This window comes from Apodemus sylvaticus, chromosome X, assembly GCF_947179515.1.
Source record: "Apodemus sylvaticus chromosome X, mApoSyl1.1, whole genome shotgun sequence".
Lineage (NCBI taxonomy): Eukaryota > Metazoa > Chordata > Mammalia > Rodentia > Muridae > Apodemus > Apodemus sylvaticus.
Window position 1 is genome coordinate 55789210 of NC_067495.1, and position 17433 is coordinate 55806642.

At 37.1% G+C, this 17433-nt stretch overlaps 1 protein-coding gene across 8 annotated transcripts in view; it reads right to left on the reverse strand.

Annotated features, from left to right (window-relative positions):
* Nucleotides 1–11139: 11139 nt before the first annotated feature.
* Nucleotides 11140–17433, reverse strand: part of Arhgef9 (Cdc42 guanine nucleotide exchange factor 9) — a 136488-nt gene continuing 130194 nt past the window's right edge. For 7 of the 8 annotated variants that reach the window (XM_052171109.1, XM_052171113.1, XM_052171112.1 and 4 more), the window contains 2 exons: nt 14218–14286; nt 11140–11368 (listed from right to left, as the gene is read on the reverse strand). In XM_052171109.1, the coding sequence (XP_052027069.1) occupies nt 11187–11368; nt 14218–14286 (251 nt within the window). In that variant the 3' untranslated portion in view covers nt 11140–11186. Of the gene's footprint in view, nt 11369–13471; nt 13534–14217; nt 14287–17433 lie in introns of all 8 variants that reach the window. The other variant, XM_052171116.1, reaches the window with a different exon arrangement.

Genomic DNA, 17433 nt, shown 5'->3' on the forward strand with positions numbered 1-17433 from the left:
TCTCTACTTTTGAGAATTTTACTTTTTATTGTTTTACTAAAGATATTTTCTGTGAATTCACTATAGTATTCCTTTATGCCTATAGGTGTTGTAAAACTTTTATTTGCTCTGTTCATACTTTCTTTTTCCAGTTTATCATTAACCTTTATTAAGTGATCTAAGTCCTCTGACTGTTTTTGACAAGATCCATTTTGCTGGCAAGGCATCATTTGGTGTCTAGGGCCATGCTGGAGGAAAAGCAAATGGCTTTAGGACTCATGGGATGCAGCCCATAGTTTATCATACCATGATAGGTATGCCTTGGAGAGACATAGCACTGAGGACTACGTGTCCTGGGGACTTCATGCTGTTATGGAGTACTGCTCGGCTTGCTGCCTTCATATCCCTCTTGATCTAAGAATTGTATGAAAACTCTAAGGGGGTTTCCAGCCCCTCACTGGGCAGCATCCCTGGCACTCACAATAGTGCTTGATCTTTTTCAGGCATTGCTGCTGGAGCAGATTAATGGTTTAGTCACCACCCCAGGAAAGAACTTAAGAGTTGTAGATTGTCAGCACTGACTTCCACCCTTAGAAAGCATTTGGGAAAATAGATGGTCAGTGAATTAAGGTTAGGATGTTTTTGTTGGTGGCTTTGATGTAGAAAATCTTAGGGAACAATGTAAAGTTCAGAAAAACACATTCTTAATAGTGGAGCTTGAGAGTTTTCGAGGTCAAGGAACAAGAACAATGACAGCCCAGCTAGCACAGAGTGATGTTTCTTTGGCTGAAGCTGAGCTGGCGATCGAAGTGATGAGTTTCTTGTACTCATTTTTGCATTCAGCTTCCTGATAGGATTTAATAATAATAAAAAAATCGTTGACGAGTAAATGTGCACTCTTAGGAGCTGAAGTAGAAATGACTGATTTTTTTTATATAAAAGTTTAGTGATTTGTGATTCTTTTCAGATTTCAAGATTACTTTTTTTGGATTTGTTTTTTTTTTTTTTTTCCGAGACAGGGTTTCTCTGAACAAGATTACTTTTTAAGATAAATAATAAAATAATTGATCCTTTCTTTGTAATGAAAAATTGTAGCCTGCCAGTAAGAGAAACTGGCTGAGAAAATTACCTTGCTAGTTCACACTTTGTTAATATATAACAGACTACTTAGTTATAAATGTGGGTTCTTGGGAATAATTTGTATTCTTCATCTATAATATGTAAAATGTTCTTCAAGTAAAGATATTTGGGAATACACTTTTTTCATAATCATTCACTAGAAGAAAAACAGAATGTAGTCACGTTGTAATTTGTATACTGTTTGAATGATTTTCCTGTTATATATAAACTGTGGGAGACTTAAATAAAGTTTCTTGGAGTAGGTCACTGTGTTGGAGTTTGCGCCACCCACCAAATGTATGTATGTATGTATGTATGTATGTATGTGTGTGTGTACATGTATATACATATAAAGTTGGTTGGAGCTTTACTCCATCCATCCAATGTGTGAATATGTATGTATGCATGTACATGTGTGAAGTTGTTGGGGTAAGTCTTGCTTCATGCACTCTGAGTGGATGATTTTTCTTTCCTCTTCTTTCTTTTTCTCCAATTGCCACAGGCTGCCATCAGTACCAACTGCTCAGTTGCCAACTATATGCCCTGCCTTAGGTTAGTTGACCTTGGTGTCAAAGCTGGTCTTTGACAATTTGGCCTATTTAGTTTTTCATTTCTAGATTCATTTATGCTTGAGTTTACTTCAGCAATTAGATCTCGATCTTCATGTCTTAGATTAATTTCCTTGTTTCATTCCTTACGTTTTCTTGTTAAATTCCTATTTTTTTTGTCTTTGAGTTGTTTGACTATTCCTTGGAATTACTTATCTCAAGAGTATATGGATTATTTTTATTTCTATATTAGGATTGGTGCATTTAAATTAGTTTGTGTTTGAACCAGTCATCTTTGCTCATGTCAGTTTTCTTCTGTCCATAGGAGTGTTAATAATGTTCTGGAGGGGGCAGGTTGGGATGATTAATTCCTCTGTTTATCTGGAATTTGGAATCACAGCCTCTATCCTGGTTCTTTTGCTTGTTAAGTATAGTCTGGGTGTCTTTAGTGACCTTTGCTAGGAGCTTAAAACACAATTCTGAAAGTGTGGACTTTTCTTGGGTCTCAAGGCAGTATAGAACAACTGGAGGATCCAGTCAGGCATCTGGCAAGGCTGGCTTGGGTCTCCAGATCACTGATAGTGGCTGGAGAGTTCCTGTTGGGATCTGGTGAGTCTCAAGGGAGGGAGAGGATCTGGGAGGTGTCAGTCTCTGGAAAGTCACCTTTTGAGCCTAGGTGACCTGAATGGAGTGAGGCTTAGAAGATGTGTGAAGATAGTTTACCTGAGTCTCTGTGCCATGTGGGCAAGCTGGAGAGACCTTGGTGGGGAACAAGCTAGGAACTAGTGAATCCCAGAGGCAAGGAGAGGTGCCAGGAGGAGGTGGCAGTCCTTGGCAAGTAGCCACAGGGCTTCTTCTACCAGAATGTTAGGAGGCTTGAATACAGCAAAACTTAACTTGCTCTCTATAGTAGCTGGACAGGCTCCAGGGTGTTTCTTATGTTGCTTGTCATATACCTTATTGATTAAAGATATCATAAGATGCTGAAAAGCTAAACTCCCTCTCTCTCTCCATCCCACCCTCTAAGAACATCCATGCCATGTATGTGAAGCCAGAGAACAACTTGGGTAAGTCAGTTCCTTCCTTCTACCCATGTGGGCCTGGGTATTCAACTCAGGTTGACAGTCTTGGAGGTAAGCACCACCTATCACCTTGTGGACGCCAGGGTATTTTTTTAACTGACTTAAAGACTAAACATGTATAAAACATAATATGTCTTTCTATTTGTTTTCTGAATAAGAAATCAAACTTTCATGGCCTTTCTTTCACACCTATACATTTCCAAGTGCCAAACCAAATGTGGTAGCACAATAAACCCCAGCAGATGTGGAAAATTACAAAGAGTCAGTGGCTAAAAGCCTGATACAACAGTGAAAGACAAGCCTGCCACTTAGGAATGTTGGGGCAAATACAGACTATTGCACAGAAATTTCTTTTCAATACAAAATTGGAGAGCATTGTTGAGGCACCCTTAAGAATATAAGTACAGAAAATTAGTGTGCTAACATCTCTTTTAAAAAATCACAGACTTGGGATTTAAATCACTTCACTTTAAATTTAATTCAGTGGGTTTGCTTTTAGTATATTCAGAGTTAAGCAAGCTATCATCACAATTGATTTTATATTATTTTCATCACTCCAAAAAAAAGTGTATGGAAACGCAAACGGCATTTCTTTCACATCTATAATTTTCCAGTGGAGAAACCAAATGCCATGGCCATGGCCCCCAATTGACATGGATGATTAAGAAGAGTTGCTAGCTAGTGTCCAGGAAAACCACTGATTTACTGTCTATGTATTTGCCCATTGGGGATATGTCATTTGAATAAATCATACAAACCTTGTTGGCCTTGACCTCTTCCATAGAGTATATATTTAAGGTTCACCAAATGTTATATTATGCATCAGTACTTTATTCCTTTTTGCAGATGAGTAGCATATTGTATCAATTCATATTTTATTTATTCATCCACAAATTAAGAGATATTGGTCTGTTTTCACCTTAGAGCAATTATGAATAAAGTTCCTGTGAATATTCTTGTGTGAGGGATTTCTATGTTTAACTGAAAATGTATTCCTTAAAGCAATGATGTGAAGTAGATAATAACTATTTTTATTCATGAAGGACAGATGAGGAAATTTACTCTCTCTCTCTCTCTCTCTCTCTCTCTATATATATATATATATATATATATATATATATATATAAAATTAGGAAACATGTGATGAGTATAGGATTGGAACTCAGGAAATTTGCCTCTCGGGTCTTAGGGGGAGAAGATAGTGGGGCAGAGAAAAAGAAATTTTTATTCTAACAAAGCACCTACTTCAGGTTAATGCATCCATTACTATTTGTTTGATAACTTTTAATAATAGCTAATTAACACCATTATATTAAAGAATGGCTGTATAACCAAAGAAAGATAACAAACTTTTGAGACTCAGTGGCGAATATCTTAGGAAAAGCACACAAGACCTAGGAAACCCAGTGTAGGGCTGGGCTTGGAAGGAGAGTTTGGAGCAGGTGAGTGCCTAGAGGTTCAGGCAGCACAGGCACAGGGACAGGAGCTCAGACTTTCAGAGAGGATGCTTCAATGACTTTTAGGGTTGGAGGACCCATCAATTAAATTTCTTTCTCGATTGAAATAAATAACCTCAAAATGTTCTCTCCCCAATTCTGTGGAGCAAGGAAAGGCATTTTCTAAGGGGCATGTGGGCACTACTCCATTCCATACATTCACATGCTGGGTGCCCAGAACACTCTGTATTTAACACAAGGTATGTACTACACCTACAGATGAATTATGGGGAGATATCCTGAGATCTGAAAATTAAGTTGTGATTTCCACACAAGTATTTGACATTTACCTCAATGGTATTTGCCAATCAGGAGGCAAAAAACCTTATGTCATTTATACTGAAGTTTAAGAAGACACATTTGAAGAGTATAGTAGTAAGACAAGAACAATGCAGGATTCTAATTTTAATTGCACTATACTGTAACCCACAGTGTGATAGAGAGGGGACATGCATAAAGTTCCAGTAAAATCCCACACATATTTAAGCTTTTAAATAGTACTTACGTTCATTCTTTGAGAAGTTCATACATGTATATGATGGATTTTGAAGACATCTACCTGCAACTCCTTCCCTGGATTCCTCTCTCTCACACACACCCTCACCCCTTCCATATTTGTATCCTTCTTTTCCATTTTTAATGACCCACCAAGTAAAATTTGTTTTGCCCATATACTCCTGTGTGTGAGGCCATCTTCTGGCTTAGGATATTTCCACTTTCCTCTTCCTTTCAGCTTCTGTTCTTGGCAATGTTTCTATCCCTTTATTGAACTCTTAGATTCTTGAACTCCTTAGATTCTTTGATAAAGATAGCAATTGTTCTTTAAAATTACTTGTCCTGGGGCTCATCTAGGTAGTTCCTTTTAGAGAATCCTTCTATAAGACCTGTAAGTTTGATGATAGACATGCTTTCTGAGCCATTAATATTTTGTTTTGGAGGATTTGACCTGGGCATGTGACTTCTTCCTTTGGATGCCAGGTAAAGCTGGTGGGTAAGCTGTTTAATTGGATCAAGCAAAGAAAGCTACCAAACCAAAGGTCTGAAGCCAGGTTTGCGTGTGCAGAGATGGCATCAAGGAGAGGGAAAGATAGAAGAAGGAATGAGTGAATGGCCCACTGTGCAAAGTTGCCCCATGAACAAAGCAGGTGTGAAGACTAATGCAAAGACTAATAATCTGGACCTAGGTCTGTTGAGACGGCCCTGGGCATAGGCAATGGAGGATGGGAAAGAAAAGAAGAAAAGGCTTACTAAGCAAAGGTGGCCCACAAACAAATAGTGCTCTTGTACCATGGAACTAGAAATAGCTTGAGTTTGCAGGTGGCTAAGGGTTAGAGGAAGGGCAGGGAAATAGAAAAAGCTCTCTTGTCTCTGTTGCCTTGAAGTGGTATGAGGCACGTGATCATTTTTGCCCCCTTGCTCTATGTCTGCAAACAGCAGCACAGAATCCACTAATAAAACATTCTTGTGTTTTCTCTTGCTGTGGAGATATGAACACATAGGATAAGATGAAGCTATAATAACGCAGAAAGAACTCATAGTTGTCCTGGGAAGCCACCTGAACCTATGACAAAATTTGTATGAACAAGACATAAATTCCTATACATTATGTCACTGACATTTGTTGGGATCATCAGTTACTACAGTATAACCAAACTGATCCTGATGGATAAAGATTTTCTTCACTGTTAATTTGTTCTATGAAGACCTTAAGGCTCTCATTCTCCACAGTCCTAGTACATCCTTATATATCAACTTTAAACTCTGAGTGACTTGTTGGAATGAGATATTTCAGTCACTTCAATATCATTTTAATATCCTTATTACAGAATACCAAGCCCTATCCTAGAATATGTACTTAAGGTATGTGTATTGACTATAATGCAGCTTTTTGACAGGACTGAAGAGATCCACAACTAGTGTCGAGAGGGATGTAACCTGTAACAATGGCACATTGTTGGAGGCCTCTAACAGTAGAGTAAAAGTGACAGTAGCATCTGAAGACTCCAAAGCCTACTCTATGTCTCTTCCCTCTTTCTCATTAACTAGATGAGCAAATATTGTGTGTATGACACTAACAGTCCACTAGAAAAGGTCACAACTAGGAAATAAAGATGATATACAACCAGAACAGTTTGTTTCTAAGTTAATGATCAGTTGTGTTATAAATAAATTGGGCTAGTTTTCATATAGGCCATGCAGAAATATTATTCTGAACTTAACAGGGCTTTGTGTGGACATAAGACAGAATACTCTGACTTTGTAGATTTGGAATTTGCAAGTAAAATCCTGGACAAGCAAGATCTACTTGAAAAGTACCATAACTTTGACAGGAAGATGCCTCTGGGAATCAGGGGAAATAGGTGACTATGAATAAGGAAATTCTTAATGGCCCAAAAGCCAGTGGGCTAAGAAGTAAAGTGGTGGCATAAGTGATTGAAACATTGAGTGAAGAAAAGCAAAGACTGCATTGGAGACCTTGGTTTTCTGGCCATTTGTTATTGGTACTGGAGACAAAGGTGATATGTAAATGCAATTGGCTTTGTTTGTTTTTGAGGCTAAAATTAGGACATTTAAGAGATATTAATAACTGCACAGAAAGGCATTCCTATACTTGTTGGAGTCATTTTATTCCCTCAGCCCACCAAAAACTGAGACAAAAGAACTCTTAAATCAGTCAAGATGGAGGTGGAGGTGGTGGGGGTGGGGCCGGGGGAGGGTGGAGGGCAGGCAAGTAAAACTCAGAAGGCAGGTAGCCCTAGCCAATTGCTTTCAGGTTTCGTTCTTTCCCTGTCAAACATAGTTAATAAACTCATTGTCATTGTCCTCTCACTTCTAAAACTCCTAGAAGGTAGTCTAGAAGACTGAGAACAGATGATACCCACTTACTCTGGAAAAAGTAATTACAATTTACCCCTGGAATCTGCAGAAGCTGGGACTTGGTAAGATATATAAAGAATGGCAAAATCTTGGTGATTTGGATGGGGACAGTTGACAGAACCCAGGTAAAAGGGACAGGGTGATCACTGTAGAGGGGATAAATGGGAAGATCTAAGATATGGGCAAAGGCAAAAGTTAGCAAAGTTAAGGAAGGCTTAAATTATGACTCCTTAAAATGCTTCAGTGTAGGAGGGCACTTCCAAGGCCCAGAAGGATAGAGCTCACACTCTAGATATTTTGAAAAACTGCCTGGAATATTTCAGTAAACAAGAACCTTTCAGACTTTAGTGTTTCATTGCTGTGGAGAAAGGCTAAGGGGCATTCTTATTCATGTGGACTGCTGACAGGCAACATTACACGGCATGTGCAGGCCTAGTGGAAAGCAAAGTATTAGTGTACACAGACTATACACAATAAAGAAAATAATAAGGCCACTGTGTCCACACATGGACAATTAAAGTCTACTTTTATGAAGTCAAGCCCACAGGTTTTAGGAGAGAACCTGGAGTGGGAGATTCCTAAGTGTTATGGCCTATAACTACATTACAAATGCAATGTTAAAACTGTCAAAAATACCCAGGTTGTATTTTGGACCTGTAGACACAAGAGAAATAAACTAGATTAGGAACAGGCCACTAGGTTTTAGCAAAGTACCAGGTAAAATGAAAGACAATCCTATCTATAAAAATATTTTAAGCACTCATGGCTACAGGTTCAAACATTGTTCTTGTCTTTTACTCTTCCAGAAATGAAAGAAAAATGTTTCCCAATAGTCCTTGGAGTACTTTGAAAATGAAACAGCATGATAAGAAACTCAAGATAGTTGGAACAAGTAGTCTCACAGCACACAAATTGCCTTTATTTTGCAATTGGGCACACCCCCCCACACACACACCTACACCCACACCCACACCCACCCACCCACACACACACACACACACACACACACATAAATGGCATGGCTGTGCCTGAAATTATTTTTACTTCTTTTATTGAACTCCATAAATATTTTCATAAGGCTTTATGTCATTACAACATCTTTTTTTTGTTGTTGTTGTTAAACATTTCCAAATACACAATTTTGACACTTGTTTGACAGGGTCAAACAATCAGATAAATAGAAACAAAAGAATAAACCGGCAAATGCAGAGCAGCAGGGGTAGTCAAAATCACTGTTGCCCATCTATTCACCCAGCCCACCCCACCCCCAAAGCACTAAAATATCACTATTTGGCTTCATACTAGAATTGTTAGAACTTTTCTGTTGCTGTCCTTAATAGATCAATTAAAGATATACACATAGAAAGTGGATGAGAGAAGGAGAGAAAAATTGTATTTCTGTATTAAGGACCTCCCTACAGTAGAATTCATATAACAAACTGGCAAAACCCTTTTGGAAAGAAAATTCAGGCCTCATTGAGTTGAAGAAAGGGGAGTACAGGGCCATGCAGAAACAGGAGAATTATAAAGTTTGGGGGGGATTATATGGCTGTGGGGATGCAACAGGTTTAGCTACTGAGTCCAGGGAATTGATGAGTTTCCCTTTGGGCTACTGGCCAGTGATCTACTTTGAGCCATAGGTGTGGGGGTGGAGCAGAGCATTCCAATCAAAGGAGAGCAGAATTGGCAGTGCCTTCACAAATTACTACATCTTCCAAGGCCAGTGGACTGGATGGAAAAACCGGATGATGAGAGGTAATACCCCTGATCCGGGAGCCTTGAACGTTGGACTCAGAAAGGGGAAGAGAATGAGAGGGTCTGGCCAGAAGATATTATAGGTCTAGAAACCTTTCAAAACAAGCCCTCCTGGTGTGCTCCTAACTCCTGGAGAAAGTTGCCAAGGCCAAGCCTAGTGAGAATGGGTAGAAAGTAGGAAATAAAGGTACAATAAGGGAGGCCTGCATAGGAAGTGAAACACTTTTCGGTTTACCAAGGGAGAACATTGTAGTCTATGTGCTAGATACTAGATTTCTTGCCATAAGGGCTTATGCAGCTCTATCATGTGCTGAGCAGTGATAGCCAGTCCCGAGCCCTGGTGTTCTGCTAGCTAGCCTTGATAACTACAAAGTCTGACAACAGCTTGGAATTTGTTTTCCATAGGGGAAAGATTCTCAGGGGTAGGGCTTAGTCTAGGTCAGGAAGTACAAATCCAGTTTCATTGAAGACCTCATACAGCTATGGTTGCTCCTTGGTAAGCTTAGATCTTTTTTTTTTTTTAATAATGAAATCTTTTCTTGTGAGGTCCAGGACAGACTCAATCTCCAGATTCCTGGAAAGGGTGGGTTTTCACAGTCTTTACATTCTATTTTTTCTCGCTCTAATCTCTAGCCATACAAAGGGCTAAATAACAAAGAATGAGCACTCTTGTACTCATGGGGATTCTGATTTTTGTGGAAAACACTCTGGTCAAATGGAAAGCCTGCCAAGTGTTCTACCTCAGATCTTTTTTTCTCCCCAGATGTAAAAGTAGCCCTAGGCTTCTCTATCGCTTGCCTCAGTTGTCCTGGGATGGGAGTCTGTCAGGAACAAAGCGTACTTTGAGTGCCAGAATGGCTCTAGCTATGCCAAGACTCATGGTCCTCTACCAGGAAGACAGTAAGGGCAAAGAAGAAGACAGAGAAGATGATCCATGCAATCTGCTAACAATTGGGGATGTTTCTTATAATTTCAGTGATGCAAATTACAGGTATATTATCTTATAGGAAGCCTTTCTCTTTTCCTGGTGGTCCCTTATAGGATGTTGTTTCAACCTTGAACTCTTTCCAGGTTAATCTGAAGGTGACTAATGATCTTGGCCAGGCAGGTTTTTCTCTTGAACTCCTCCATAAACTTCTAACACTGATGCCTTATGAATCTGAAGATGGAAGCAGGGACGACCAGAACACTATATAGAGAGCCCTACCTGACACCTACCTACTATCTATGGGTTATGGGGTGGAGATAAATCTCATCCCCAGGATGCAAAGTCTCAATTTCTTTGCTACTAGTTTAGTTAAACCTTTTTCCCAGGGAAGAAATAGGCTGAAAAGGAGATCCATAATAAAAGGGGTTGGAATGGACCCAAACTAATTCTTAGGTGAAAACCTTCAATGACTTAGCATTTCATGGCTGTTACGTGGGAAATCTCAGTGCTAAAAAAAATCATCCAAATAAAAACTACCCCCCTAATAGACGTCTTCTCTACTCTCATTACATTCTTTCACTCCTTTGTTTCTGTTTGGTTTTATATCCTTCCACAATACCTAAAACAGTGAAAGCAATAGAAATACCAAGCAGATAAGTCACAGGGCACAACAGCGCATGTCTAGACTGGCACAACTGTGGACACAGGATGCTGGGAAAAGGCTGTTGGTATAACTGCAGGGCTACAGGAACATTTGCAGATGGTTGCATGAGGAACAGGAGATGGGAATCCTCCCCTTCTCAGTGAAAAGTGACAGGGAGAGAAATGAAGTCCCAAACCCACTACATAAATTAAATTCAAAAGTTATCAGCATCAATATCATAAGGAAAGGGGAATAAAACAATGCAAATACTCTATGGTAATAATGACAGGTCAGTGAACTAGAGGAGCGAGTAAGTTATCTTAACAGGAAAAAGAACAAAGAGTAAGGGGGAGGAGAACAAGGTTAAGAACTAAAAATTTTAAGAAGTGATTACATGTTTGGAAATCAGTGGTACTTCTTACCAACTATAGATTTCAATTCCCCAAAACAACAGAAAATGGTTTTGGTCCTTCTCTGTGTGTGTATATGTATGTATGTGTGCATGCATGTGCATGCATATGTACACACATGCCCACACACACACAGACACACACACACACATGTGTATACATAAAGGTCTATGCGTGTGTGCGTGCATGTATGTGTGCACACACATGCACACACACACACTCACTCTCTCTCTCACACACACATTTTATATATATATATATATAAATTTTCAACAGTGCTTCTCCGAAAAAAGGTCCATCTATAAATATAATTTTATTTATTTTAAAATTATCTGCCTTCCTATAGGTATTATTTTTTGAAGGGGGTTAACCTACTGAAGTTTTGCCAGAATGGTGACTGGCTGCGTTTCGGTTCAGTGAACTCAAACACTTGAGACTGAGCGATGCCATCGGGTACCAGGTACTGGCCCTGGTTTAACGGGTCCTGTGGTGGTGGGTAGGAAGGAGGAACTGAGCGGGCAGAGTTGACACCTAGAGCAAATAGGAGACCAAAGGAAAGAGTATAAATTAAGTACCAAGTGAATTCTTAAATGAACAGTGATCACTCACAGTACACTAGTTTTGTGAATTTTACCTGATAATAGATTGGCTAACCCTAATTCCAAAATCTGAAATACTCTGAAATCTAATAGTCAGAAAGTATCGTATTCTGGACCTTTTAAGATTTTCATATTAATGCTGTTCAATCAAGAAAGTCTATATAAATATTCCAAAATTAAAAAAAAATTATCGAATTTATCATCTGACATACATTTTGTCTCAAGCATTTCAGGTAAATTATAATCAACCTGTGCTGCAAATTATTTCTTTCTCTGTCATATTTGCACCGACATCTCTAATTCTATTCATCATTTTATTTCTATTCTATTTCTTTTGCCATCTTATCAGATATAACAAATAAAATAAAATAAAATCTGGAGTGTTACCATCACTTGTTTGACAGACAAGAAAACTAAGAACCAGAAGAAGTATTATACCTAAGATTTTATACTCAGCTCACAATAAAGTGCGAACTACAGTTCACATGTGCTGAGTTTCTGGTTAGGATTTCTTTTCAGCAGACCATAATCCCTGAAGAACCTCACAAACTCTTTTCAGTTCTAGACTTTGGTTCTTTTCCTCTCCATCCCTACCTGAAAGCGTCAAAATAATCTGGTTAAGAACTACTGACATCAGGACTTTCCATAACGGTTAAGGCCCAAGTAACTTAGTATTTTGCTTTGGATTGACAGTGACAAACCTGTATTCAATAGAAAATTGACATTAGTAGTTGAAACAGAAAGGAAATTCATCACCATAAGACATGATTCAGAGAAAAAAGAAAAATGGAATCTGTGACCTTTCAATGATACTGAGGTTATAGACCTTTTTATATTAATGGAGGATTCAAGGAATCCAACTACCCTGACAGTAGTTCTAATGCTAAGCCGTCATCAGTCATGGTAATCCACAGGAAGAATCATCTGGTTCTGTGGCCATTTTTTGAAAGGTGGCAAGTGCTAGAAATATGAAGGTATTAGATGCTAACAAATAATACAGGGACATCATAGAGGAAGTCCTGCTTTATAAAGCTCTATTTTTCATTTTCTCTTTCAAGCTTTTGATATAAAATATACAAATTCTAAAGATTTTTAAAATACTTTTTCTTAGGACACTATAGCTTCATATTTAATTTCACAATGAATTTCTACTTAATTATTATACAAGGTGTGGGCTTATATTGAGGTCCTAATTTGTCTATAGAAATCTAATTCAGACGATTTGTTGAATTGCACTTTCTTTGCTGAATTGTTCTGTATTTGTCAAAAATAAGTCACACATATGCATGTAGGTCTATTTCTGAATTCTTTCTATTAAACTATCTGGTATTGCCTCAGTTAATGTACCTATATAATGAGTGTTGAAATTTGATGAACTAGGTACTTCCTTTTCATTCTTATTTTTTCAAGATTGTTTTATTTATTCTAGAGTAATAATCTGATTTTCAACTGGCCTTAAAGTCTATGAAGATGGAGGCTGTGTTTATGATTCTGGCATTGTTTGTATTGATAAATTCAATTGGGTTGATGTATCGGGAACTGGCATTAAATCCCAAGAAGTTATATATAAATTCTGAAAACCAAGACAGCAGAAAGTAAACAAAGTAAAGTGAAAGGGCCTTTTTATCAGCCAGATAACTCTTCCCTCAGAAAAACAGATGGTTGATAATGCCCCATGGTGTTACAAATAACATGTGAAGGGGGACACTAAAACAATTACTTAACTAATGACATTTGCACAAGAGCTATCCTATCAGTTTTCCCTTCATTATTTCTAGAATTCACTCAGAATCCTATAGCCAATGAGAGAACAGAAGGAAAGGACTGGGGAAAGTGATGTCTTAAGATTATCCTTTCCTCAGAACAGTGAAAATACTGTTGGTAAAAAAAAAAATAGCTGCCAGTAATTGAGATGAGAGAACCAAATGAGCTCTTCTTTTCAAACAAGAGATAGCACCATCATCGGGACCCTGAGATGAAGAGGGGAGAGCAGTGGTCTCAGAATCAAGATGACTTAGGTTAAAAATCACTTTACCTTGAATGTTTTCAGTTTCTTAACCTGGAACAGGGGCTAATAGTGCCATTTTCTTTGGGTTACTATAAAGATGAAATGAAAGAAATTAAGAAACTTGGTACTACGTAGACACTCTAGAAAGCGGAAGGTAGCTCCTTCTTTCTGCTCAACTGAGCACTTTAGTTTTGTTCTGGCTCATGAAAAAGAAAAGAAAAACTATTTCAAATTTAAGCTGACTCTATTTGAATTTGAATTTTTCAAAGGTATTTCTATGTATGCCTCTGAGAAAGACTATCTTGCTTCAATTTGAGGCTCTTCATTTTGGTTTGGGGCTACTGATTAGGTAAGCATTTTTAGACCACTGAAAGAAAGCTAAGAACATATCCCTATATATTTATACTTATTAAATAAATTTATTTATTAATAGATAATAAATAAATTTATTAAATACATGCATTATTGCCTGCCTCTCTCTAGATTATTCAAGAAAGTTTTTTTTTATTTTGACGTAAACACAAAAATATTTTTTATTTTATTTTGTTTATGTAGCCAATAACATAGATATGACTACCCCACATCCCTTACTCTCAAAAGTTAAAACACTAAGAGCATTTGTTACTTGTTATCAAGAATACCTGGGTAGCTGGAAACTATTCCAAGTGAACCTCAGTAGAGAAAGGAGCCAAGGACTATGAAAACACATACCCCATGGTTTCCTAGTCCCACACAGACAGTGAGTGGGTCTGAAGGAGTAAAGGCAGAAGTACCTTTCTGTTTAGAGGCTTTTCTCACAGTCATTGCAGCCTGTCTCTTCTGATTTTCAGAAATCTCAAAGCCTAAAAGAGAAAGAAAGGAAACGTTGTTATGAAAATTGTATACATACTGCAAAGAACGAGTATACCTTTCCTTCCAAAGCCACCTGACAAATATATCAAAAGAAAAAAAACTTGAAACAGAATGCTGGCAAAGATATAGGGAAAGATGAACTCTTATTCACAGCTGAGCAAAACTTGGTAGAGTTAAGGAAATCAATATGGAGGTTTCTGAAAATATTAAAAATAGAACTACCATATGATTGAAATTCTTGAGCACATCCTCAAAGAACTCTATATCCTACTACAGAAGCCCATGCTCATCCATGTTGATAGCTACTCTAGTCATAATAGACAGGAAATAGAAACAATTTAGCTGTCCACAAACTGATGGGTACATAACAAAAATATGGCACATATGCACAACGGCCTTTTACTAAGTTAAGTAAAACCAAAGTACAAAACTTGCAGAAAACATTTGATAGTAGAAAATTATATTAAATCATGTAGCCCAGATTCAGAAAGACAAGGGTAGCAGATATCTCTTATATGTGGAGCCTAGATTTTTAATGAGTGTGGGGACATAAGTCATGAACTTGGAGAAAGAACTGTACGTAGGGAAAATGAAGTTTTGGGGAAGGGAAAAAGTAATAGAATATATTTTCTTTGAAAGCAGAGCAGAGGCAACCGTAGATAGAAGACAACAAGGGAAGAATGGAAGGATGGGTGGAAGACTGGGAGAAGGGAATCTAAAGAGACAAGTGTCTGAAAATGCCATAGTGAAACCAAATACTTTATATGATAGCTTAAAATAAAATAATATCTATTTACATATACATATATGTATGTGACAAGAAATAATGAAAAATGCAGGTCTTGAATTTGAAAGAGATAATGGAAGGGTATAGGGCAGGCTTTGCTGGAGGAAAATGGGCAATGATGTAATTCTAATAAAATCTCAAGAAATATGTTAAAAAATTAAATACAAAGTGTTGCTATCATTGACCTAATAATTCCTTTCTAGAAAATCCACTAAAGTAATTTGTTAGAAATTCGGAGAAGAACTAGCTACATTTCTTTGGTGTGTATGCCTAGGAGTTGTTCTGCTGGATAACAAGATTTATTTTTAATTTTTTTTTAGTTTCATTTTTTTGTTTGTGTGTTCCTTTTTTATAATGGCAATCCTTCATCATTTGCCATTTTCTTTTTCTAATAGTTATTCCAAATGGATGAATGAATCATCGTGGTTTTGATTTACTCATTTCCATTGATTAGTGAGATTGTTTTCATGTATCTAGGGGCCATTTGAAAGTCTTTTGAAAAACATCTACTCATGTCTTTAATTCATATTTTAATTGGGTCACTTGCTGTCTTGTATTGAGTTGTTTCAGTTTCTTATAAATTCTGGAAATAAATACTGCTATACAGCACTATCCTTTTGAGCTAAACATCTGTCATCTTTATAAGCCCAGCTGTGTCTGCTCACAAAATATTATCACAAGGGTATCCAGATTGCCTTCTTAACCAGGTGGATGCAATTCTGCCTTAATTATATGTGGTCTCATAGTTTCCAGGAGGTGCTACAGGCTGGTAAAGACTAGAGAAAAAGGATCTATTTATGCAGCCATGGTGGGCACAGACCTTTCAGTTGGCTGCTTTAGGGTCATCTATGCACCTGGCCATAAACCATCATTCTTGCTCAATAAGTAAGCCTAATACACTCATTTGTTCTGGGTGAAAGTTCTACAGAATTAAACTTTAGTTTGTCATTAGGAACTTAGAAGGAATGCGATATATATTACCAACTTTCCAAAGTTGGCAGAATTCATGCAACAAATGCCACACTATACATTAGTAAGCGTTTTCTCCTAAATTGTAACGATCTGTTTTGGTTTTCTTTCTTTATTTTTCTATAAAGTATTTTTTGAGTTTGTATCTCAAAAAGATACTTGTATTTCCAGGTTTACTGAAAACACTATTCACAATATCAAGAATATGTGGTCAACTTAATTATCTATTAATGAACAGATACAGAAAATGAGAAGATATTATTTAGCTGTATAAAAACATGAAATTATGTCTTTTATGAAGTAGGATTTGGAGGACATTACATTAAGTAAGATAAGTTAGACATGGAAAAAACAAACAATGTATAATCTTATATCTTAAAAATTAACATCGTATATGTGGAGAGCAGAATGAAATTGGAGAGAAGAGGGAGTAGAGAGAATGCAGAGAGGTCATTTGGTAGGTTCAATGATATAGGAGGAATAAATTCTTTGTTCTGTGGCATAGTAAGATGAATATAGTTAATAAAGCACTGTATATATTAAATAGCTAACAGACACACTTTTCAACACAATCATTCTCAAAACATAAAATTTTAAGGTGAGAAATATACTAATTACCATGAGTTGCATCACTCAATGATTATATGAATTCTTTTATTTTATAAATATATACAAATATTTTATATAATTACATTTAGATGTAATTAATTAAAACTAAGACTTGGCTATAAACATTACATATTGCATATTATAAAATACAGCAGCAAAAATTATGAATAGAAGTTAAGAGGAACCTAAGTATAGACTATGGAGAATATTTAAAGTATTATGTTAAAGTGGAAGAACCACTTTATATTAATCAAAAAATTAAAAAGGAAATAATGACTTAAAATATAAGAGAATTAGAATAAAAAAATATATATTTGGAAAGTAAATGTTTCAGAAAGAAGAAAATAATTAAAGTAACACACAATATAAAAGTTTACTAGGTGAAAGAACACACTCTCATTGAAACAGTAAAAGGTCTTCTCAAGGATTACATCACAGGATTAGGATACACAGACAAACATGTAGACATTGACTAAATGGCTCAGCTTTAGAATCACTGACCTACCAAGTAGGAGTTACCCTGTGTTCTAAATACTCACAGGAGCAAATATGTAGATAAAGTGTAGAACAGAGACTGACGGAAAGGCCATCCAGAGACTGTCCCACCTGGGGATTCATCCTATAAAAATATCACCAAACCCAGACACTATTGTGGATGCCAAGAAATGCTTGCTGACAGGAGCCTGATATGGCTGTCTCCTGAGAGGCTCTGCCAGAGCCTGACAAATACAGAGACAGTTGTTAGCAGCCAACCTTTGGACTGAGTGTGGGG